This window comes from Acanthopagrus latus, chromosome 17 (genome assembly GCF_904848185.1).
Source record: "Acanthopagrus latus isolate v.2019 chromosome 17, fAcaLat1.1, whole genome shotgun sequence".
NCBI lineage: Eukaryota > Metazoa > Chordata > Actinopteri > Spariformes > Sparidae > Acanthopagrus > Acanthopagrus latus.
Window position 1 is genome coordinate 30,213,259 of NC_051055.1, and position 24,593 is coordinate 30,237,851.

The 24,593-nt window shown below is 40.4% G+C and overlaps 2 protein-coding genes and 1 non-coding gene across 4 annotated transcripts; all 3 read left to right on the forward strand.

Moving 5' to 3' along the window:
* Positions 1-7,367: 7,367 nt before the first annotated feature.
* Positions 7,368-12,161, forward strand: cd83 (CD83 molecule). The gene is made up of 5 exons (XM_037074365.1): positions 7,368-7,523; positions 7,683-7,810; positions 8,631-8,859; positions 9,568-9,671; positions 9,821-12,161. Exons 1-5 carry the CDS (start codon positions 7,481-7,483, stop codon positions 9,983-9,985), a joined length of 669 nt encoding a protein of 222 aa, XP_036930260.1. The 5' UTR covers positions 7,368-7,480; the 3' UTR covers positions 9,986-12,161.
* Positions 12,162-15,368: 3,207 nt separating this feature from the next.
* Positions 15,369-15,450, forward strand: trnas-aga. The gene has a single exon. It is a non-coding gene; the product is annotated as a tRNA-Ser (tRNA).
* Positions 15,451-15,950: 500 nt separating this feature from the next.
* Positions 15,951-24,411, forward strand: c17h8orf37 (chromosome 17 C8orf37 homolog). Of its 2 annotated transcripts, XR_005070647.1 has the most exons (7): positions 15,951-16,194; positions 16,875-16,977; positions 17,553-17,617; positions 17,907-17,972; positions 18,150-18,242; positions 23,045-23,334; positions 23,602-24,411. XR_005070647.1 is itself a non-coding variant. In XM_037074366.1 (6 exons), the coding sequence occupies exons 1-6, from the start codon at positions 16,049-16,051 to the stop codon at positions 23,202-23,204; spliced, it is 633 nt and encodes a 210-aa protein (XP_036930261.1). In that variant the 5' UTR covers positions 15,951-16,048; the 3' UTR covers positions 23,205-24,411. The 2 variants fall into 2 exon arrangements, 1 of the variants encoding a protein (XP_036930261.1); XM_037074366.1 differs by having other exon boundaries at positions 23,045-24,411.
* Positions 24,412-24,593: the final 182 nt, after the last annotated feature.

The window sequence follows — 24,593 nt, forward strand, 5'->3', positions numbered from 1 at the left end:
TCAATTCATTTCAATTCACCCAGTTATCTCCTCCTGAGGATATAAAGTCCTCCTCTCCCCCTCCTGAGGATATAAAGTCCTCCTCTCCTCCTCCTGATGATATAAAGTCCTCCTCTCCTCCTCCTGATGATATAAAGTCCTCCTCTCCTCCTCCTGATGATATAAAGTCCTCCTCTCCTCCTCCTGAGGATATAACGTCCTCCTCTCCTCCTCCTGATGATATAAAGTCCTCCTCTCCTCCTCCTGAGGATATAAAGTCCTCCTCTCCTCCTCCTGAGGATATAAAGTCCTCCTCTCCTCCTCCTGATGATATAAAGTCCTCCTCTCCTCCTCCTGAGGATATAACGTCCTCCTCTCCTCCTCCTGATGATATAAAGTCCTCCTCTCCTCCTCCTGATGATATAAAGTCCTCCTCTCCTCCTCCTGAGGATATAACGTCCTCCTCTCCTCCTCCTGAGGATATAAAGTCCTCCTCTCCTCCTCCTGAGGATATAACGTCCTCCTCTCCTCCTCCTGAGGATGTAAAGTCAGGTGAAGCGTCGTCGTCCAACAGTTCCGGAGCTTCAGCAAACGACGACGTTTCACCTGACTTTAATTTTTTTCGGTTGAACTTCTCAGAAAATTTCACTTGAAAGTTTCTCATTTTTTTTCAACATTTTGTTTTGCTCATGAAACTTAAAATCTAAACTTAAACAAACGACACATCAGAGAATGTTGTTTTAATAAATGAGACAGACTGCAGAGAAGTTTTTAAAATAATTTATTAAGAAGAGGACATTTATGAAGCGACACGACAGGAAGAGTTGGACATGACTTTTGATCCCTTTTATATAAAATAAAACTATTTAATTTATAATGATTACAAGTGAATCGTGATACAGTAACATCAGTATTAATCTGTCTGGATTTGTCATGTAGGCTGTTAGGGTTCATAAAAAATAATATCAAAATTCACATGATTTGTCCAAGGGAATGATTATGAATACATGAGAGACAGATTAGGGAATACAGTAGAAAGATCTATGTAATACAGTGTTGGTTTCACATTGTTCATTCAGCAGGGATCACAGACAGACAGTGCAGTCCCATCATGTTTTAAGGGGCTAAAATTGAATACAAATACAAATTCAGCAAACAAAAAGATAAAAATCTAAAAAAAAATCAAGAGCAACAAAAGCACCATTTTCACTCCTGACCTGCATGACAACGTGCTGGTGTTGTTACTTGGCTCTTTTTGAGGGAAAATCCCTTCAGTGCTTTTTAATTGAAATGTGAGCAGCAGAGAGGTTAATGCCCGATGGGAGAGATGTGATCAGTTTTAGTCGTGAAGCAGGAAAGAGCATCAGAGGAGCTAAAATACTGAAGTTACAAACCAGATCTGTGATCCTGATTGATTAGTTTGAATGAAAGATTTGATGAAGGGACTGAAATGAACTGAAACCTAAATTTAAAACGGCAGATATCTTTTGTTATCACCGGGTGAGAAACCCAAAGATGAGACGGCGAGATGAAAAACAGGCTGAGATAGTGATCGTAAAGACGATAGTGTTGTGAAAAACATGGAAGGTTTTAGCTTCATATTCTTTTAAAGAGGGAAATAGCTTATTTTTTGTTTTTTTAAATATTATGCACACACACATTCACACACACCGACACAATATACAACATTAATAATAGTCAAACTTCCATTAGCTGCTCAGGTGAAGTCAGGTTTAAAATTAATTACTATTCTGATATGTAACGTAACACTGAGAGGAAACGTGGATTGTTTATTACTATCATAATTTCTCGATCTGCGACTCTCACAAACAGCCCAATGAAACTTTCCCCTCATCATATCTGCTCTTACTGGCATTAAATCTGCTTTAATTTGCATTAAGTCTGGTTCCACCACAGTGCAGCGATCAGATGCTCGTTCCTGCTCCGACGCTCTCTGACCACAGCTCCACTCACACTGGATGTTGATCCCTTTAAACAACTGTGGCCATGATATGTCGATCGGGACGAAGCTGGCAGTGATTTTTCTTTTCCTTTAATTCCTTCAATGAAACCTGAGTCTGAGGCTCTTGTCCACACCTTCACAGGTATTACTTTTTTTTGTAAACGGTGTTTAAAGTCACTGAAAATAGATATTTTAGAAAAACACCTTCCAGGATGACTATGCTACATGCTTGTAGCATTATTGGCAATTGTAAATTCAGAGTGTGTATTATGATATGGGAGTATTTTTGTTGAGGAAGACACAAACTGACAGTGATAATACTCGTGAACTTGTGGACGAGGGCCTGGAACTGAGAATTTGGACCCACAACATTTTAGACCTTTTACAAACTGGAATCAATTAATTAGCTTATAATTACATCCATGTACCCAACATCACTGTCCTGTTTATAAATTAGCAAGAACGCAAAATAAATGTCCCAATATTATGTGTCTGTTAGCTGCATGTAAACATTAAACGGTCCAGTACGAAAAAAATCTATTTGAGATGTTTTGAGAAATTCAAGTTAAAAGTAAGTCAAACTTACGTGAGCTATAAAAATCACTCATGGAAGGCACAGTGAGCGAGCCGGCTGGTTCAGGAAGTGTTTTCATCATTCTGTAAACAGTCATCCTCAATGTAAGTCTATGAGGAGAAGTAACCAATCAGAGGAGCGACTGACAGCTGGGATTAATAAAGTGCTGCAGGGTGACGTAGTTTTGTAAGATAAAGCGAGAGTTAGCATCGCCCTCGACAAACACACTGATGGGATTAGATGCTGGAAATAATCTGTGTGTCAAACACAAGTTTATGATATTTACAGGATTTGTTCATGAAGATAATATTCACAGATGAACGCCACTTTGTAAAGTTTTAAATTAAACGAGCTTCAACATCTGCCACATCAGTCGCACCTCCATCAAGAAGCTGACAGGCATCCGAGGTGTACACGGACTCTTTCAAGTTTTTTTTACCTATTATTTTGTTATTTTCATTCTTTAAATGTCACCAGAATGCAGCAAACGGTCCTTAAAATCTCACAGTTGTAACAACCTCACTTTGGCTCCGTCACTGATGAAGGCTAACGGTTGGCAAACACAGTTTTGAACGTGGTGCTAAGTGGTATTATTGCTGCCGACACTTTCACAGGTAACTCTGTAACAGGGTTAGATGTCATCTGATCATTTTGTACTGATGTTTCAAACTGAAAAATGAATGAGAGTTTCACTTCTGGAACCAGGAGCTCATCCCACTGTGCCACCTGTAAACGTCAGTTTGGCAGCCTGCTCTTTGGACAGCAGACCTCCCGGGGCTGTATTTACTGTGTTATTAAGTATTTATTAAGTGTTTAGTGTATTCAAACCATGTTGTTAATGCATTCAAGTTAATGCACTTCTATTCTGAGCTACAGATTCAAGGAATGTGGGAGTGTTGGACTGCCAGTGCTTTTCTTTTTATGTTTTAAAAGTAAATTCTTGCATATTGCACCTTTAATAAACCTGTTGCTAAACTGGAAATCACTGTTTTTTCAGTAATTTCTTAGTAAATACAGCCCTGAGAAAAGCACAAGTGAAATGATATGAATTTGCATTTCAGGGGAAAATACAATACAATTTTTGTCTTTGTGTACAAAGAACTAATGATAAAGAGACAAAAACTGATGTGCATAATTTCAGCTTTTGCAATAAAAAAAAAAATTCTATTAATGTCTAAATGCTTTAGGCAGCGTGATAAATATGTTTGCTTTAAGCTTTGCATAAAATAAGTTCATGACAACACTGTCTGCAAGACACTGCATGGCGAGTCAGTGAGGTAGATTCATGCATGAACTAAGAATTAACCTACAATCCTACAGCTACAACTAAACATGAGTGATATAAAACAATGGTACCATAGAATAAAGTGCAGAGGGCACTAAGCAAAAGCGATGACACACCCATAGTTTAAGAAAAGTTCCCTGGAAGTGGTACCATCAATAGCAGCACTGGTAGAAAGTCGCTGTCTGGAGGATTCAGCAGATGTGCTTCACAAACCATCCAATCAGCAGAGCCAGCAGCACCGACCCAACGGACCCTGCAGACACAACAACAAGTTGTAATCTCAACAGACATGAGACACTAACAAGACTTAAAGTTGTTATAATGTCAACTGTGCCCATATTTAAATGCTAACATCTAACAGTTAGATATTAGCATGTTAGATGAAGCTGAGCCTCAGATGTTGTAACATGGCCGTCATCCAAAAGCCTTTTAAATTTAGGTTTAAAAAAGAAATGTATAAGCTTCAAAACTATTAGTGTCGGTGTTAGTTTGTCATTTAAGAGGCAATTCAGACCTGATATCAACATCCATCTGCTGGAAAGCTCTAAGTCCTTTAGTTTTCTACACAAATAAAGAAAGAATTTAAGCAGAACATTTGCCGAATTCACAAGAAGGTCCAAATAATGCAGAATGAGTCAGAGACAGAGTTTCACAGAGTTTATAAAGTGTCTCCAACACAACAACTCACTAAACTGACACATTTGTTAAGGGAGTCTGGGGACTTTCTCCACAGGGACAAAATGAGCTGCATATAGTGGTTACTGGTAACTGTATTTATAAAAATTGCCTGTTGTCTTATAGAACTTCTGTGTAAAACATGAATTTTATTTCCATTAATTATGTCTTCAGTTGATTTGTGCTGAAATTACAGAAAGTTATGTATTGAGAATGATTTATAATTAGTCATAGCCAGTTTGCAGAAGTGTAAAGTTTTTCCTCATGCAGCAACTTTTAAAATTATGTGATTTCTCAATGGAGTCTGGTGATATTGTGTTAGCGAACACGAACCTGCGCAGCTCAGCGTCGCTGCAGAAAGAGGCCGAACTGAATTTAATGATCTAAAAAGTCTTTACATACAATCGTATCAGAAATCTGCCAGTACAAAACAAGACCCACCGTGGTTTCCTGGAGCGATACCAGAACGAGCGCACGTTTCGGGGGTGAAGTTGAATCTTTGTTCAGTTGTCACATTCTGCTTCTGTTAACAGAGGAGTGAAGATTAGACCTGAATAAAAAGACTTCTATGTTCTTTGTCTGCTTGATGTTCTTGTTTGTGGTGACCTACCTTGCACACCACGATGGCGTCAAAAGCTACACACTGACCCAGCGTCATCACTCCATCTTGGATCCTCACACAGGGAGGTATGCACTCGTTTGTCTTGGAGAGGGCGAAGTTCTGTGAGATAGAAACAAAGATTTCTTTATGAACAGAGATGAACTCATCACCGGCTGATTGTCATTATGCAGAGTCTGAAAGTTCATTTTACCCCGTCATTGATCAGCCAGGTGTTTTCACAGTCTGCGTCATATTGTATTTTCAGTTCACAGCAGGAATAATGCTTGCTGATCTCGTCCACAGCCGAGTTTCCCATCACAAACAACAGAGCAGCCGCTACAAACAGAGACACGATGTGTTAGATCGCTCCAAACATCAGATTCAAAACCCTGCTGTCCAAAACCTGCAGTCATCTGTTTAATATCGTTAAATCTTCACACTAGGGACTGGGGAGACAACACCTGAACAACAAATTACTTTAAACCCATACCTGAAAAATAATAAATAAATAAATACATGAATGAATGAATGAATGAATGAATGAATGAATGAATGGGGACATTGCAGACTTCACTGGCTTTCTTTATGTTTCTGTTGATGCTTTGCATACTACTGTGTGTTTTCCGTGTGGTAACTCTCTGAGTCTCAAGGGGTTTTTTTGGCCTTTGAATCGATGTATTGATAGGACAGCTTCAGAGATGACAGGAAACAAAGAGAGAGAGAGAGAGAAAGGGAGGGTGGGTGACATGCAGCAAGGCGCCCTGGGCCGGGACTCGAACCCAAAACCCTGCAGTGAGGACGAAGCCTCTGCACACGGGACGCCTGCTCGACCAACCGGGCTAAAGCCTGCACGTCCTAATGATTTTCATGGTTTATTTGCTACCTGAGTTTCATTGTGTTGTCTGAAACAATGACAAAAGAATGTATTCTATTATATTGTTTTTCCTAAAATCAAACACAGAGCAAAGAAATCCTGCATGCCTGATTTCCAAAAACAAACCTGGAAATCAGTTTGCAAAACATTCTTTAGACAAAACTAAAGATGCTAAACAAGGAAATTCAAGCAAACTAATCAAACTTTAATCTAAAAAAAACTATTAACCACATGAAAGCACCAAAACAACTCATGGAGGGAATTCCGAGCTGCTGTGCCTTCACTGAAAGCCCCTCTTGCCGGGAAACTACTGGGAAATCCCGCAGGAAGCTTTACTTTCAATATACTCATCATTAGTTATGCTAAAGTTTAGCAATGTGACAACCGAATTACACGCTATTACATCGATTAGTTGCTAAAGTTAGCTTAAGGCATCAGGACAACAAGACTGTTACTTTAGTAGTAAAATATCAAATAGTTAGTAATAACTACATGCAGCACCTGCTGCCGTGAGATGACTCAGCGCTTCTATGCTAACATCAGCTAAACGGAATGTCGCGTGCACTGTAATCAGTCCTATTAGTAAACAAATCGTGATTAAAACACGCAGTTTATTTGCTGATACGGACATCAGCGCGTTAATGTAGTCTCCTCTACAAATTGTTGCCGAACTTCATTCGAAAAAACTCAAATTATATAGTTTTTATCGCGCTTCTCTGTCATTAGGAAGTATCGCAAAACCTCTAATAGATATTCTCAATTTGCAAGACGTCGTCTTCAATTCGGCTCAAGTTAAACGTAGTTCCACCGCTTAATTATTATTTTTTTAAAATACTGAATCTGAAGTTAACATCACAGGGGTTATCTGTCATGCCGACTTTTTCACGCCAACGGTTATTGGAGTTGTGTGTACAGTGGAACATTAAGTGCGCAGTTTTTTAAATGGAGTTTGGCGTGCGTGAGTTTCAAACGACACAACTTGCGGCGTGACCGGTATCGGCAAGCAAAGATTACCAAGACAAGAATAAACCTCCTCAGATGAGATGTTTTCAAGTCGATGAAGTTTAAATACTTACCTAGAAGGCTGAGCGAGGGGAGGAGATGTAACAGCTTCATACGGTAACTCGTGGCTAACCACTAACTGGGAAAAACTGCTAATGTGATGAGACGCACCGCACGCTGCGTTTAACACACTACTGTGAGAGTGGTGTGGTCGCGTGAGTCGGTGTGTAGTGGTGGAGCGAGTGAAGAGCGCGAGCCGCAGCTGCGATGAGGGCGGAGAACAGTTGAGCCGTGAATAGACAGTTCAGCGTGAATCTAGCCGGCTTCAGTCCAGAAGGAGCACGTCAGTCTCCCGCGCTCACCGACAGCGATCTGACATCTAACGCCACGCCTCTTGATGACGTATGGGAAAGTCCCGCTTCTTTAGAGGAAGTGGAACGCCCTCACACATATATATGTATATAAGCCCGGTACAAACCGTTTCGTTTTCACCGAACTGTCCCTAAAAGCTCCTGGACATCATCATCATGGCTCCAGCTCTCCTGAACCTGGTTCTTCTGCTGTCACTGTGTAAGTTTCAACCGTAAACATGATGCACTTTTTATTTTACTACATGATATTTGTACAAACTAGTTCAAAGGTTCTCTGCATTTCTGCGTGTTGTCGCTTTGGTGCAACCTAACATGAACCCTGAATGAACCCTAACGTCTGGATTCTGGTGCTCCTCAGGTGTGGGTCCTGCTACCTGCACGTCTATCGCCCTGGACACCTTGTCCACATCTGGTTCCGACTGTGTTCTTCAGTGCACGGCTGTGTCCGAGCCTGGAGTCCAGTACATGGCAGTGAGGTGGTACAAGGTAAAAAACATTTAACTTCATGTGTGTTTTCACGCAAAATACTTATTTTTTAAGACTGCGAAGCTCCGGGAAGCAGAAGATCAATAGGCCACATACTCTCCTCTCATTGGCTGTTTTAAAGACGAATAACTCTGAAGTCACTTTTCCTTTCTGTTTTACCTTCCACTCTCTAAAAGTACAGCATATGTCATAAAATATAATAAATATGATCTCGTATTTATTACTCAGTGTAGTGTTTACTTGGCAGAGGTGGAAGAAGTACTCTTAGTACTTTTATGATCTAAAAATACTCCATCACAAGTTGAAATTCCAACCTGAAAAATTACTAAAAGTAAAAAGTACTCAAAATGCAGAATGTGTGTAAGAGCATTTTAATGTAGTTACTTTGTGTACTGCTGGTAGTACTGTTACTGCTTAGTATGTGTATTTTTATGTGAAAAGTAACTTACAACTATACATGTATGTGACAAGTACAAGTGTAAAGTGGCATAGCATGAAATATTCAAGTAAAGTCAAAGTATGTAGAAACTGTACTGGATACTTGAGTAAATGTAGCTATTACTCTTTTTAGTTTAGGAAGCAGTTACAGTGGTTTTATTTCACCAGTAGTTGAGTAAATGTTAAGTAGCAGGAGAGTTTTTGCTCACACAGTCAGAAGTTACTTTTTCAGAGTAGTATTTTAGTACTTTCACAGTGTTGTATTGATACTTTCACTAAAGTATCAGAGTACTTCCTCCACTGCTGGTACAGCTACTGTTTGTGCCTACAGCTTTAGTTTGTTGTGATGATGATGATGCTGATGCTGATGATGATGTCACAGGTCGGACAGCCTCCGGCGCCCAGACTCAGCGGCCTTTTGACCCGGGACCTCCCCAACGGCACGACGCTTTCGTACGAGGGGGTGGAGCGACAGGTGGAGCTGCTGGGCGAGTCGCACAACATCCTCCTGTCCAACCTGACGTGTGCCGACAGCGGCGTGTACAACTGTCACCTGTCGGCTCCTATCGGGCAACAGAACCGGGACGGGGAGATCCGCCTCATTCTGACAGGTAAAAGGCACAGCTCGGGTCACAGCAGCGTCATGGGTTTGTCTTCTGAACTTTCCCAGTTCCCTCATGGAAAACATTTGATGTAGAAATGAAACACCCACAGACACACCAGAGACTTTTGATTTGAACCAGGAAACATCCAGACTCTGACCCGGTTCTGCAGATGTTTGTCTGAGACGTGGGTGAATCATCTGTGAAGCACATCTGTGTTTTAAACATTCCCACACAAAACCCACTTCAGAAGGAAAAGAAAGTACTTAGACTCAAGTATAAAAACCCTTTTCCACTGGTCAAAAGTCCCACTAACACCCGCTGAGATCAGGCGATTATGTGCAGTGGGGAGGCGTAAACTCGCACCTTCACAACCGGGTCAGCTGACTCAGCAGTATACGCGGGTTTTTATCACCTCGGCAGAGAAAACAAGTCATCACAATCTAGATTTTGCTGATTGGTTTGTTTTTAAGCTGCTCAGCTAAACTGATTCTCACAGGGGGTTTTTTTTTTCGGGTTTTTTTTTTTTTACAAAACTTATCTCAGAAGATTTTCTGCTGGTTTTCAAGTGGCTGAAGTTTCCTCATCTGATACTGACGCCTTCAAAATGTGCCAGAGCAGCAGAAACACTCCTTCAGGACGTCCTCAGTTAGATCTGCTGTGTGTTGCAGTTCAGGTTTTTTTTTTAAATAACTCATTTCTATTTTCATTTTCCAGATTGTCCAGACAGTAACAGAGAAACCCTGGTGACGGACGCCTGCTTAGTCATCGTCGCCACAGCAGTGCTGATGTTGGCGCTTCTCATATACCTCATAAGCTATGTAAGTAATGGAATATGCTTTGAGACGCACTAATGCCTGAGGAGAGTTTCCACAGGATTTACAGCCCACATTGCACTTTGTTACACATTTCTGTTTCACTATCACTTTCATTCTATATCTAAATTTATTTTCTGGTTTCTCCACCACAGGTGTGTTTGAAGACCACCCTCAGAGACAGAAACAAGACAACACCAAAAAAAGAAACTTTATTGGACGCGCCGCTCAAACCTCTTGAAAAAAAGGACTTAATGTTGATTTACACTTTGGGTCCGAAGTCGTCAAAAACACCCACGTTGAAGCACATCTGTGTCTGAAGGCAGAGACGGTGATGAAAAGGTCTACAGCAGGATGAAGACTGGCTACCTGAAGACCGGGAGTTCTCCCAAGTCCACTAAATAGCTTCTTAAACATCCTTTACTTGTCCTCAGATGTCCTTCAGCTGTAATTTTGTGAATCTTCAGCTTTATAATTCGTCCAGTGAGCAACAGAGGAGATGAACAATCTTTAAAAAAAATTTAAAAAAAAACTGGAAAGAAATTAATACGCAGAAAACAAAATTCAGGTTTAACTGGACAGCCCTTAATCATAATCACAGACTTCCATTAATTGCTTCCCCTCACCTTCAGATCTTCAGCTGAGGACCAGGACAGAGTCGTAGAGACTCTTCAGGAGCTACAACAGACACGGACACAGAGCGGGCCGGTCCGTCACGGACAGTCAAGCAGCGGAGACACAGAACCGCCTGGAGCTGGCGGCTGTGGCTCAGGAGGTGCAGACGGGTTAAACTACCTCTATCAAAGTCAAGAACCGATTTTCACACTCAAGAATCATCAAGTCTGCAAAAAAAGCAAAATAAAGTTTGCTAACATTAGCTCGAATTAGCCACCATGAGCTAGTCAGTCACACTGGAACAACCCGAACTGTAGCAACAAAACTCGAGTGCATTAAAGTGGGCGGTGGGTCGTCTAACAGATGATACATTCTACTTCTCTTTAAACTTACCTTGTCTCACTTTAAAGGAGCAGCTCACACAAAAAGGAAAAATTCAGTCATCATCTTTTCACTCTAAATGCTGATTGGAAGTCATGTGAGGTGTTGTTGTCCACAAAACATTTCTGGAGCTTCACAGCAAAAGAAAACATTAAATTGCTCCATACGGCTCGTCCGCTGTGATCCGAGTCCCCAGAAGCTCGATCATACATGGAGGGTTTGAGTAAAGTCTTTTCAAATGGATGTGGGATCTCAGGGCTTCTGGAGACTTGGATATGTTTGTCTTTTCGGTTGTTTGAGGAGAATGCTGCAGTGCTGTTATCCTGTAAAGCTCCAGAAATGTTTTGTGGACTACGACACTTCACCTGACTTCATATCAGTGTGGATATACTAGAGTAAATTCTTAATATTTAGGTGAACTGTTCCTTTAAAGCTCGATTTCCATGTCAGTGGCTATCGTGTTTACTGCACTATGCAATTTATTAGATTACTTTTTTATGTTCTTGTTCAAGACCTCAAAGTGAGCAGGCTGTTGTGAGATGAACGATACTAAATGTACAGATACTGCAGTTGATAATTGTTTTTTGATCAAGTTCTCAATGTTTCCATTTTTAAACATGAATGCAATATTGTGTTTTTTTTAAGCACTGTTTTAGATGTTTTGATGGATATTCTTTAGTGTCACGTGTATGAAAATTACAGTGAAACCTTATTTGGCCCAGACTCCCTCTTACAAATTCTATATTTATAGATTAGTGTTGAACAGATGGAACAAACTGTCTTTAGAATCTGAGACATTAAACAGTAGCAGCAGCTAAAGTAAAAAAAAATACAATCTTTAAAAAAAAAAACCAACTTGCAGGTCCATGTCAGATTTTTTGATTTTATATGTTTAGTATTTAAACGGCAGGAAATTGTCTGAAAATCTGATTTAAACCACATTTTGTAGAACTGTGTCTCCAGATTCACCTGATCTGGTCACATGTCGTGATAAGTGTGACCTTAATGTTTCTCCATCATGTGCGAATGACGCATTGTGACGCTTTTAGCTGCAGAGAGAAGTGAAGCTTTGTGCCCTTTTAAAACCAGAAGTGAAACACCTACTCTGTGCTATTTACATTTTGTCTGGACTTTTATTTTGAAAATGGGGAAATCCCCACAGACAGACACTCAGGACCGTCTGGGCTTTTTTATTTTTTATTTTTATCCATGCCAGCACTCTTCATATGTTGTTGTTTTTATTTTATTTTAAGCCGTGAAAATGTGAATAATGTGAAACGAAAGGATGGACAGAGGATGACGCTGTTGAAAATAAGTCAAAGGAGGATTAAGTACAGGAAAAGCTAGTGATGTTGAACTTCTTACAAGTTGTGATAGTTTCAAATATCAGTGATCTGATGCTTTCTGTGTGCAAGAAGTTGAAAACTGTCGCAAGCTGAGTTTTCCAGTTTGTTTGTTGTCCAGTTTCATATTTGAAAATAAAAGTAGAAAAACTGCAAACTTTTGGTTCTTGTTTTGTTTCTTTAAGACTCATAAAAGGTCAATGTGGAGGATTAAAATGATGAAAACTTCAGTTATTCACAAATGTTTCTGTATTTTGAATGCTAGAATATTTCTGGTTTAGCAACCCAGTCACAAGAATAAATGTTGGCAGTGTTTGTTTTCTGTCAACCACAGATAAGTTTAAACTTTATGTTTCTTTAGGTTAAATTTTCAATTTTGTGCTGATGCTAAAAACACTGCAAAGATCATGTTTTGTCTGAAAATGGTCTGAGATCTTTTTAAAGATATCGACTGGTTTCACACTTACAAATGTTGAAACACAGGCCTGAACAGCGGTCACTGGCTCGGCAGCCCTCTCACCTGTAACTCCACCATCGTCGTCTCCATCTCCTTTTACGGTGTGTTTTGTTAAGTTCAGTTTATTTTATTTGGCTCAGCGTTAACAATTTCTTCCATTACGTACGCACATAGAAGTGAATGTATTTGTCTATAATAAATTATAACAGAGCTGATGTTGTTTTATCTGCTGTGTGTCTTGTTTACTGGGAGAACTCAATGTAAAAAAGTTAATTTGATTGCTGTTCTGCAGAAATGACAATTCATTGTTTTAAAAGAAACAACTCATAAAACGGAAATAAGAGATGAAAAGTCATAATAATGAGATAAAAATTCAAAATTATGGGGCAAAAAGTAGATTTGACTTCAAAATGACTTTTTGTCATTTGTTTTTATTTCTTATCTCATTATTTCGAAAGTGTCATAATTCTAATTTACAACGGGAAGAATAGGTCAAGATTACCTTAACTTTTATTTTTTAGTCCCTCTTTAACAAAATGGGACTACTAGAAATAGATGAATGGATGCTTTTTTAAATCCAAATCCTATTCTTCCCCTCCTGATGTTCAGTGGTGACCTTTGTTTGAGTTTGTTCGGAGAGTAGCTGAGCGTGAAGCTGCGAGAGTTTAATAAAATGTCGGAGGTTCAGGTGAAATGAACCTCACCACACGGGAAGCCACCACCAGCCTCAATGTTAACAGGAAACTTACGCTTCTGCTCAGGCATGAAACTGGTTCAGCGTACTACATCCTACGTTCAGAGTCACACTTCTTTGTGTGTGGGCTTACTGACTGTCAACATTGTCAGCTAGGGGAACTTTTCAAAATAACACTTCCTGTAAAACTGAGATGGCAGAAGGAAATTATATTACAGGAAATGTATGTGCCGTCTCTTTACATTCAGTGTGTGATAACATCATCCCATGATGCACTGCAGTCCAAAAATACTCTGTGTGTGTATATATTCTGATTGTAACTGAAAAAAGAAGATGTAATCAGAGTACAGACACGTCCAGCAAAAACAAGATTTCTTACAGGATTAAAATTTCATAATAAAGAATGATATAGCAGTCTGTAACCATGAGCATGACATCACTTCAGGAGTCTCACATCACTCTGCACTGTAAAATCTACTATAATCTGATTTAATAAATGTGTGTCTTTTTTTTTTTAAAGTAAACCAAATGTATCTTAAGTCCTGAAAACACTTAGTGCTTCATACAGGAGTAATATGATTTTAATCTTAAATCTTGTGACACACAGGGAGTCAATGCAGTGATTTAAATAACACATTAAATCAGAACTGAGAAAAACACACTGAATACATTCTGTGCAGCAACACTGAGGCTGCATATTGTGTGTTAAACTACTTTAGCTGCTCAGAATGACCTTCTAGATGCTGACATACTAACATACTGAGACAGTATTAAACACAACACATGGAGCCTGTTAGCTAACTGTGCTGTGCTCTGATATTCAGCTGTAATGATGCTAGTATTAACAAGCTAACATTACACAGCACGGTAATGGCGTCATGCTAACACTCTCCAACAAACACACGTTAGCTAACATTCAAACCTGTCTGTAAAAAACACAATGATCAAAATATTCAGACCTCTTAATAAGCTCCTTATAGTGTCAGTACCTGGTTCATGTGTCCTCACCATTAATAAAGGCAGGTGAGCTGCTGCTAACATGTTTCCCAAACCTGCAGTTAATCTCCAACAACTAGCTAAAGTCTGCTAGCTAGCTAACATAACATAGCCACTAACTTAAACTGACCAGTAAACGTTAGCTAACCAGCTTTTATGCCGCTCAAAATAAATAGTAATAATAAAAGAAACTTAATGCCGAATTCACCAAAACTACCGACTTGTTTTGAGAAAGTGACCAACGTTTAATAAATGGTGCATTATTCATGTAAAAAAAAAAAAAAAAAAAAACACGGCAGAGAAAAGGGGCCAAAATCACAATGGAGTTTGGTGCACAGAACAAAACATAACTTCCATCACGCATTTAATTGAATTAATTAGAGGATGATGTTCCAGCCGAATTAACATAAAAACTTAACAGTTAAATGAGACATCTTCAGCTTCATATTCAGAGTTATTTCAGAAACAATTTGAGGCAAAAACAAACCTCACCTACACGAGAGAGAAGCTGGCTCCCTGTTAACCCGCACATATGTAGAACTTACTGGGCCAACAAGGTAGTTACTATGTGGAGCTCCCTGATATATGAAGGAACATCACCTGAGCTTCTTACCTGAGATCTGTAGGTAATAACTGATCTGTACAGCTCCCACACGGACATGAATACACCTGTACTGAGCAGGTAACTGGACGACTGAAGGGTGTCATTCTATTGGATCACCGGTGATGTTTGACAATCTGTTCAAAGAGGATCTCAACCCAGCGTTACTGTTTGGGCCCTGCTGAACTGTTACTTTTATACTTACACAGTATAACTGATATTCCAGGCAGATTCATTTGACTTGCTACAATTGCACTTAAAAATGTGCCGATGGCTTTTTCTAATCAATTACTGATTTTAAAATGGACGTTATATTCCCAGGCATTGTAGGAGCTTGAAATGGAACAGAAACGGAAAACAGAGTGGACTGGTACCTGCACGACTGTGCTGTTCTACGTTGTTATATTGGTCGTTTTAATCATTAAAGCAGTTTTATGAAATCTCTACAAAGTAACTAGTAGTAAGTAGTACAATATTAGCATCTAAAATGTAGTGGAATGGAAGTATAAAGTGTCAGCTAATAGAAAATAGACTGTATGACTTCAGCTTTTAGCGAGTTATCATTATGTCACTATGTAGTTTCTAGACCGTGTGAAGTCGGAGGTGTTCCTGTCCCGTTGTCGTGGCCGAGTGGTTAAGGCGATGGACTAGAAATCCATTGGGGTCTCCCCGCGCAGGTTCGAATCCTGCCGACAACGATGTTTTGCAATAAACTAGTCCGATAAACTCTTTAGTTAACCTTCCTCTTTATCCAAATCATGCTTCATGGTGCATAATGCTTACTTTGGGGGGTAAACCATAGTGCTAATGCAAAGTGTAACGTAAAACGGAAATATCACTACTTCCACAGTTTCAAAATAAGATTTTAGTAAGTATCGATACTGTGTGTTGTGTCTTTACTCCTTTAGTAGTAGAGTAAAATATAGATAATCTGTTTATATGTTTTGAGAATCTATAACTGTCAAATTAGTGTAGTGGAATAAAAAAATTAATATATTTGCCTCAGAATTGTAGTCGAGTACAAAATGGCACCAAATGGAAATACTGAAGTAAAGTACAGGTACCTCGAAACTTGTAATTGTAATCCATGCATCAATAAATTGATATTCAGTTAAATCGATGGTCAAACTCGTGAGAAAGTTGGAGGAAATTCGCTACATTAATCTTTCAAGATTTATTTTGAAGGCGGGGTCGCTCCACTTCCGCTCCAGTTTCCTGTTACTAAGCAACGACGAACGCTCTCCCTGAGCTCTGCTGTTAGCCTCCGAAGCTAGCTAGCAGGGCAGACACACAAACATGGATGGCGAGGACGATCTGGACGAACTGCTGGATGAAGTTGAAAAAAAGTTTTGCAGCAACGTTTCCGTCACATCTGCGGCTCGTGTGAGCTCGAGTGCGACTGGAAGACGCGGGAAAGACAGCGAAGGACAGAGAAAACACGGGTAAACGAAGCTAGTTTGGCTAGCTCGTATGAGCTAACGTCTAAAGCTTAACAGCGGGATGTGCAGTGTTTTCCAAGCGTCTCTGTGTTGATAACGTCTAATGAGCTGTGAGCCCTGAATGGCTTAAATGTTAGCTCAGTATGTTAAAAGGTTAGGACCTAGAATGTCAGTTAAATTAGCTTAAACTAGAAATATTCATGTCAAACTAGATTTTGGTTGCTATAGCTGCAACAGATACACCTGTTCTGACTCATTTTACTGTATTATAAATTCTGTCCATCTGTCCCGTAATATATTTAGATTGTGATATCATGTGAATCCATCTATACAATGTTTTAGCTTTTCATTTCTGTCAACTGGGTAATTATGATCAAAACCGGGACTTTAGAAACAATAAAATCATAACATAAATACGCCTTACACAGACTGTGCCACCCTCACAGGATTAGATTAGGCACCCTAAACATGTTTTAAACTGAAAGAGAGAAATTCTGGAATCAGCTTGGTTAATATCCAGCACATGTGAGGTTTGAATTGAGAATCGTAAACTCCTCCTGGGTTTCCAACATTTTGCTTGCCTAAAATATTAATGAGTCATGAACACAGAGGTTTAGATTATCAATATTTGTCACCTATCAGGCTGTACACAAGCTCAACCCTGATTTTGTCTTTTAATTTAGTGCCACTAAACCGGAACAGCCGATAAGCAGCGTCTCTGAGGATATCGACGCCCTTCTGGAGGAATTACTGGAGGAAGACTACAGCGATTCCCCTCCACTGAAGGTGAACATGTATCTAAACAAACCCACCAAAGTAAACCGAGTGGGTTAGAAATAACATCATTTACCTCTGAAATGTAGTAGATTCGTCTTTGAACTAGAAACTACCAGTAAGTCCAAGTTATACTTTTGCACAACACACAAGACAATTTGTTTACTTACTTTTCAGCTTCAGTCTTTATTATCGTGCTGCTGCTTTGTTAACTCTTAACCAGAATCATGAACAACTAATTAGAACCACAGACAGCTGGATTTGTAAATGTGACTAAATCCATGGCACAGTGACACACACAATTCAGTAATGGATCTATTTAATGTACATTTGTTGATACCACATGTTTGAAACGATACAGCACCTGCTGTCGACAGCAACGAAAGTACAAGTAGCGAAAAAGGTAAAGCAGATCTCTGGTCAGATTTTCAACCCGAGGCTGAACATTACTGCAAATTTGTTGGCTTGTTTCCAGTTGTTAATAAAAACAGGAACGAATATAAGAAACTATACTTGAGAATGTAAAAATTCTGGAATCATGACAACTTGTGAAGATGACGTCGCTGATCTTTCTCCTCTGATTTCAGACTGAATCGTTTTCTAAAGGAGCACCAGCGGAGAAGAAGCTTCCCGCTCAGTCTGCAGGAAGAAAGTAAGAACACATAGTTTGTGTTGTTGTGTCTGTTTTCAGCAAAACCAAGCCAAGTCCAACAGCCTCTGACTTCACACTTCTTGGCCGTCAGTGTCTGAAGGAGACTTGATGAAGCAGATTAATTCATAACGAACATCATTGTTAATTGCAGCCCTAGAGGATAAGATTTTATATTCCTAACATTGCCAGTGTTTGTGTTGTTCTCTTGGCTCTTTTTGATTCTCTTGAATATTAGATTCTGGTTATGATGATGTTTAGAGACGATCTGCTCTGTTTGTTCTGCGTCCAGGTGCTGTCCTGTTTTCGTTGGCGGCAGCTCCGTCACAAATGGTGTCGGAACAGCGACGTCCAAGAGGTGCGGAAAGAATGATCCGACCACGAGCGTCTGTCATGTCTCCCTGTTTTTGGTTTATAATGATTCACGACTCCAGCTCTGATTATTTTCCAGTGACTAACGTGACCTCAGGTAATGACATACTGATGCATAGTTACGTTCACTAAAATGTTTTTTTTAATTTATTTTTTTTCCCAGGTCATGTGACCAGTTGAGGTGCACGTCCTGTGACTTCCGGGTGCTGATGTTTGATGACTTTGAGTGGGACTCTTGTGATTACCTGTTTCTCAGGTGAGTGTGCAAATATTACAGAAAATATACTAATAAATGTAAAGAAGGGAAACTCCTGATAGCAGACGTACAGCACTTCTCCACCTCACATTACACTTACCCCTATGAAACATACATGGAGTGACGTGTGTGTCAACCTTCCCTCACTTGTTCCGGTTGGTTTTGTGATGTTTTAATGTGATTTGGTCAGAAGGTGGCAGTATCGAGCTGTGAAGCCGACCACTGACAGATCCAAAATCTAAATCAAGTATACCTTCAGTAAACTCTTCAGTTACTAAATCACAATTTAAAAGTTGAATATTTAACATGCCTGAAAGATTTAAGTGAGTTTTGTCAGAAGTTTTGTGATGAAATGTGTAAAAAAGAAACAAAAAACAAAAGAGAACCCTGCACGTTAGATTACAAAAGCTTGTTGTTTATTTTTCTTCCATATTTCCTAGAAACCACATAAGAGCTGCCAATGTTTTAAATCCCAGTGGGAACAATTGTGCATCTGCAGACCAGCGTGACTAGAATACAAACAAGCCGAGGCATTGTTGTCCTGGACACCTGAACTCACTGAAAACCCACAAACCCAAACAAGAGAATAAGTGCAGCAATTAAGGGTTTTCTGTTCAGACCAACACAGGAGGATGAAACTAAGATTTAAAGAGAAACCTTTCCAATATGTCAACCTGAACCTCTTTCCAAATGACTAATGGGGACAACAGTTTTTGAAATATTCAGTATTGATCAGTTTCGTGGCTGCAGTTTGATCCCTGTGAGCACATTATCTAAGTACATCCACCTAAAGTGGTTGTTTTTGTCAGTGACAGGCTCAGATTGTTATTCAAATTGTCTGACAAGGATCCCTACAGAGACAGAGCTCTTTGTTAAAGAGTGAAATTCTTTTTGTTAAACCAGAAACAGCCACTAAAGCTCTTGCCAATCAGCCAGACTCTGTTGCAGAGGCAATCATTTTGTCTTTGAAAAACACATTTCATTCAAACCTGAAAGAAACGAAATTAAACTCAGAAAAACAAAATGTGGGTGAGTTTTTTTCTGTGTTCCAAAAATCCCCAACTGTTTGGTTTAGATAAAAACCTTAATCCACCGAGTCAGGTGTAAAAACACATGAGGAAAGGAGCAACAGGACCAAACCAGAGGTGGTGATTTGTTTGAATGACACAGCAAAATGTTTTTTTCAGATTTTTATTTAGTTTCTGTCGAGTTTGAAGGAAGTTTGTTTACGATGAAACATTCACAGATTCTGCATAAGTCTGGTGGATTTGGTTAGAGCGGCTGTTTCTGGTTAAACTTTCTCCTCCTCTCAGCTTCACAACAGCCTCGTTACTTTAGTTTGATGCATCTGAGGTGAATTCTGGATTCTTGTTATTTCCCAACATCAGCAGACTGATGTGGACCAATCAGACGCAGCGAGACGAGACAAAGACGTAAAAGCCGTAAGAAGCCGTAAACAGACAGAGAGGGAGGCTGGAATGTGGAGAAAAGGCGTGTTAGTGTCTCGTATCTGCAGAGAGTTTCTGATTTTCTCTCTTTGTTGCTGCTCGGGACGCTTTACCAACCCAACATGTGTCTATTTGACGTCCTGGGAATGAGACTCAACAATCAACTGTCTTTGTGGTGCGTTCAGGAACAGCTGGGACAAATCCTACTGATTCTACCTTTAACTTTAATAGTCTTTGAATTCTATTAATATGACGTGAGCTTCAGTTAGCTTTGAGCACAAATGTCCTTCAGAGGGAGACTTTTTACTCTGATAAATCAGAACTTCTCTGGAAGTTTTGCTGATATATTGTCGGTGCTCAGTTTCCTGCAGGGATTACATCGCAGCGTATTCTGTGGCAGCCAGCTGCAGCGGTCTCGCTTGATACTGCACCACTTATAAATCTGTCCTTATGATTATTTTAGACACAGAACTGTCTGCTGTAACAGGTGTTCCTCTGGAGGGATCCGCTGAAAAATGATTAATCGCTGGCGCTCCAAATACAGAAATGATGATTTAAGGGCCAAACGTTAAAAAAAATCCTTGGAGTGCAGCTCGGGGATTATTACCAGGTCCAGGCAATTCAAAGAAGTTTTTCATTATATTTTACAATAAAACCCTGACATGATCCCGGAGGTGCAGGAGCAGTGTGTCGTGTCGTGTCGTGTCGTGTCGTGTCGTGTCGTGTCGTCTTGTGTTGTGTTGTGTTGTGTCGTGTCGTCTTGTGTCGTGTCGTGTCGTGTCGTGTCGTGTCGTCTTGTGTTGTGTTGTGTTGTGTCGTGTCGTCTTGTGTCGTGTCGTGTCGTCTTGTGTTGTGTTGTGTTGTGTTGTGTCGTGTCGTCTTGTGTTGTGTTGTGTTGTGTTGTGCTGTGTTGTGTCGTGTCGTGTCGTGTCGTGTCGTGTCGTCTTGTGTTGTGTCGTGTCGTCTTGTGTCGTGTCGTCTCGTGTCGTCTCGTCTCGTGTCGTCTCGTGTCGTGTCGTGTCGTGTCGTGTCATCTTGTGTTGTGTTGTGTTGTGTTGTGCTGTGCTGTGTTGTGTCGTGTTGTCTTGTGTTGTGCTGTGCCGTGTCGTGTCGTGTCGTGTCATCTTGTGTTGTGTCGTGTCGTCTTGTGTCGTGTCGTCTCGTGTCGTCTCGTCTCGTGTCGTCTCGTGTCGTGTCGTGTCGTGTCGTGTCATCTTGTGTTGTGTTGTGTTGTGTTGTGCTGTGCTGTGTTGTGTCGTGTCGTCTTGTGTCGTGTCGTCTTGTGTCGTGTCGTCTCGTGTCGTCTCGTGTCGTGTCGTCTTGTGTCGTGTCGTGTCGTGTCGTGTCGTGTCGTGTCGTGTCGTGTCGTGTCGTCTTGTGTTGTGTTGTGTCGTGTCGTGTCGTGTCGTGTCGTGACGTGTCGTGACGTGTCGTCTTGTGTCGTGTCGTGTCGTGTCGTGTCGTGTCGTGTCGTGTCGTCTTGTGTTGTGTTGTGTCTTATCAGCAGCCTGCAGCAGATCTCAGCAGCAGGCTGTGCAGGTCTGGTCTGCTCTTTAACGTACGCTGTAGTTCTCTCTGCACCTGTAAACACACTTTGATGTGTAAAGTCTGTGGAGTTACGAGTCAGCAAACAGTTCTCCTCTTAGAGCACAACCGCAAAGCATCTGCCACCACATCTGAGAGCGCTGAGGACGTGTTGTACCACGAGAACATGACAGCTGGATCCAGTGGACACGAGGCGTAATGTGGCGTGATGTTTGTTTGAAGCTGCGGTTCACTGGATCACTGAAAACAAAAAGAGACAGAAAATAAAAGACAGAAACTTCCAGTTTGTGTCTGGGAAGCATTTTCTATCAGTCTGTGAGTGTTTTAAACCTGTAAAACATAAAACATGTCAATCAAACCTGTGACATTTCAGCACCAAGCAGCACTTTTTCTTCCGAGTGTCCCGTTTACTTTGGATGTGATGTTGTTAAGCTCTGAGTGCTCGCGGTGACGAGTTTGTCCTTCAGGTCTCATCGTCAGCGTTCAGCAGCAGAGTTTTGACCAACAGGCTGTGAAAGAGAAAATGTTAAATGAAAGCAGACGGATGATGACAGAATGAGGGAATCCTGCAGATACGTTGTTGATTTAACTGATCAGAATGTTTTAATGTCCAGTTCTTTAAAGTAAATCCTGGAAAACACAATTAACTAAAGTCGCTCTGCTGTAATTAAATTTCGCTCGTCCTTTATTAACTGATTGTCTCAGTATTTTTCCTGTTTATTTATCAGTTTCTCCACAGTTTGTTCATTAGAGAATCTAATGTTTAATGTTCCTCATCACCTTCACGCTCCTCTGAACAGTTTTTCCTCAGGCAGCCTGTTTTCTTTTCTTTTCACGCTGCTCTTCATGTTCGCCTCAGTGCAGAGTGTACATCCACTACTGCGGCCGCCCACTCGTCTGTTTTATGATTTATTTATTTTTTCTTTAATTAAAAGGCTTACCGGAGCGTGTTAATGGTGATAAAAGTGCAGGTGTTTTAGCCTGTAATTTAATATTAAATGTGACGCTCATTGTGCTCTCAGAAAAGGTTGTAAGTGAATTTCTAATTGCTCTGTAATTGTTGACGACGTGTGACGACTTGAATTAGAATATCTTTGTTCAGGCTTAAGAAAGGTTTGTTAGGAAAGTACGCTGCAAAGTCACAACCTGTGTTTAACTAAGGAAACAGATCGCAGCCTTCCGTTGGATAATTATCGTGATGATCAAAATATTTCAGCGGGAAACAATTTATTTAACTTTAACTGATGCAGTGAGGAGCTTCTCGTCTCTTCAACCATCATGTCAGATGTTACTCTGTTTCTGTTGGGTCAAATTATTGTCCTGCACCAAACAAAGACGACTGAGGTTAGGTCAGGAAGTGCCCAACGCGTTATTAAAACCTGGAGGGATCGTAGTAAACATTTGGTGAAATCAGATTGTAAAAAATCAACAGTACAGCTCACAGCGGCGTTGAACAGTGAAAGTAAGAGCACAATGTGAAGAGAACTGTAGATATTGTGGCTGTAGCTTAAAGAAAAACACTTATCAATGAAAAATTCAATTTTACTTGTAATTCAGGTGGATTGATTGATTAATCACATTATTTGTGCTGAAAGTCACGCTGAGCACGTTCAGCTTTAGTTTTACATTCACATCACAGCTGAGCTGATGGGAATGTAAATCAGTTTGGCAGCTATTTAATTTAACTGACCTTTTATCAAATCTGGAATGTATAAAATTAATATGCATGTGTGGAGGACGAGTCGTCTACGTTAAGGTCACGTCCTCAGTGATTCATGTGTGTTTCTCTCCTGTCTGGCTCGACTGTAGGAACAACATGCCGGACCGTCAGAAGCTCCGAGCGAAGCTGAAGAAGAGGAGAGGTTTACGGGCGTACGCCTGCCAGTGCAGCTGGTTCTCCACGTCGGAACCGACGGACCTCAGGGACCGACCTCAGCTCAGATGGGTCTGTGGAAAACACCTGGACTGATGTGAACTCCTCACCGCTGCTCAGATACTTCCAGAGAAACTTCACATCCTTCCATCCATCCTCCAGGCTTCAGACAGAACAGTCTGTTAATAATGGACCTTCAGGATTCAACCATTGTTCATGACAAACAGTTCAGTACAGTGGTGACGTTATTTTCAACATCTGTATTATCTTCTTCAACCACTTGTGGTATTTTTAGACCCTGAAATTATCGTGATCATGTGTTAAACATGTTTAATTATTCTCTACATCATCATGAGAAGCTGAACCTCCACAGTTCATATATTAATTCTTTCCTACTTTAAAAGTCACATGATGATAAAATCTGTGGTCAGATTTTATTTAATTTATTATGTTTTCATGGTAACAGTATATTTTGGTGATTACCATCAATCAGGAAACTGAACTGGACATTGGTCACCTGGACTCCCTCTGGCTCTGATGAGTCTGATGTCACTTCATCCAGCGCTCTGACAGAAGTCACAGTTTAGTGACAGCAACTCGCTGTTTCATCTGCAAACACAAACAAACCTCGAGGAGTCAAAGCTGCAGCCAACAGCTGAAAATCCCTTTGTGGTGATTTTCATCTTTGTGCTGCTGCAGAACTGAAGGTTTGAGGTGAGCAGCTGATCCTCCTGGTTACTGAGATAATGTTCATATCATTTTACAAAGTCACATTTTGTCTTAGTTCACAGGACATTTTAATCCTCATATAAAACTTCCTGAATCAAAATCTTTACAGATCTATCTGGTATTATTCTATATTTTGCATTGTGCAGACACAAACCAACAACTCATGAAAATGTGATATTTTCACTCTTGATGACGTTGAACTTGCTGACGTGTTGAGTTTGGCAGCTAAATTCAAGATTTCACCTTAAAGGTTTTAAAATGTAAGAATCAGCCACCTGCTGAATTCAGCAGCATAAATGTGTCAGATTTTGAATGTTTTCAACTTAGATTCTGACATTCTGCACCTTTTGTAAAAGAAAACAAGACTTCGTCTGACTTTCCATGAGAACGGACGGAGGGAGGAGACGATGATTGGATTTATATTTTTGGGTGAACTGTCTCTGTAAACCTGTGATTGGTCAGCTCTCGCAGCCTGAGCAGACAGCACCCATCAGCTCTGTCTGTGTTTTTGTGATTTTTGGATCATCATAACAAGTCGTGATAAAAAAAAATAAAACACCTCAGGAAGTGAAGATGTCCACAAACTGTTCTCTTGCGTTTTTGGCAGAAGCGATTAAACCTGCTGGGATTCTTTGACGTTCAGCCGGGGAGAGTTCTGGCTCAGCTGATAATTATCAGCTCAGAGGTAAAAACAGGCTTTCCTGCTGCGAGTGTGGAGCAAACACAGCGACAGCTGATCTGAAGCTGTGTTCATTC

Coding starts and splice junctions, on each gene's coding strand:
- cd83 (XM_037074365.1), top strand. CDS start 7,481: ATGGCTCCAGCTCTCCTGAACCTGGTTCTTCTGCTGTCACTGT. Junction 7,524..7,682: donor GGTTCTTCTGCTGTCACTGT/GTAAGTTTCAAC, acceptor GGTGCTCCTCAG/GTGTGGGTCCTGCTACCTGC. Junction 9,672..9,820: donor TCATATACCTCATAAGCTAT/GTAAGTAATGGA, acceptor TCTCCACCACAG/GTGTGTTTGAAGACCACCCT.
- c17h8orf37 (XM_037074366.1), top strand. CDS start 16,049: ATGGATGGCGAGGACGATCTGGACGAACTGCTGGATGAAGTTGAAAAA. Junction 16,978..17,552: donor GCGATTCCCCTCCACTGAAG/GTGAACATGTAT, acceptor CTCTGATTTCAG/ACTGAATCGTTTTCTAAAGG. Junction 17,618..17,906: donor GCTCAGTCTGCAGGAAGAAA/GTAAGAACACAT, acceptor TTCTGCGTCCAG/GTGCTGTCCTGTTTTCGTTG.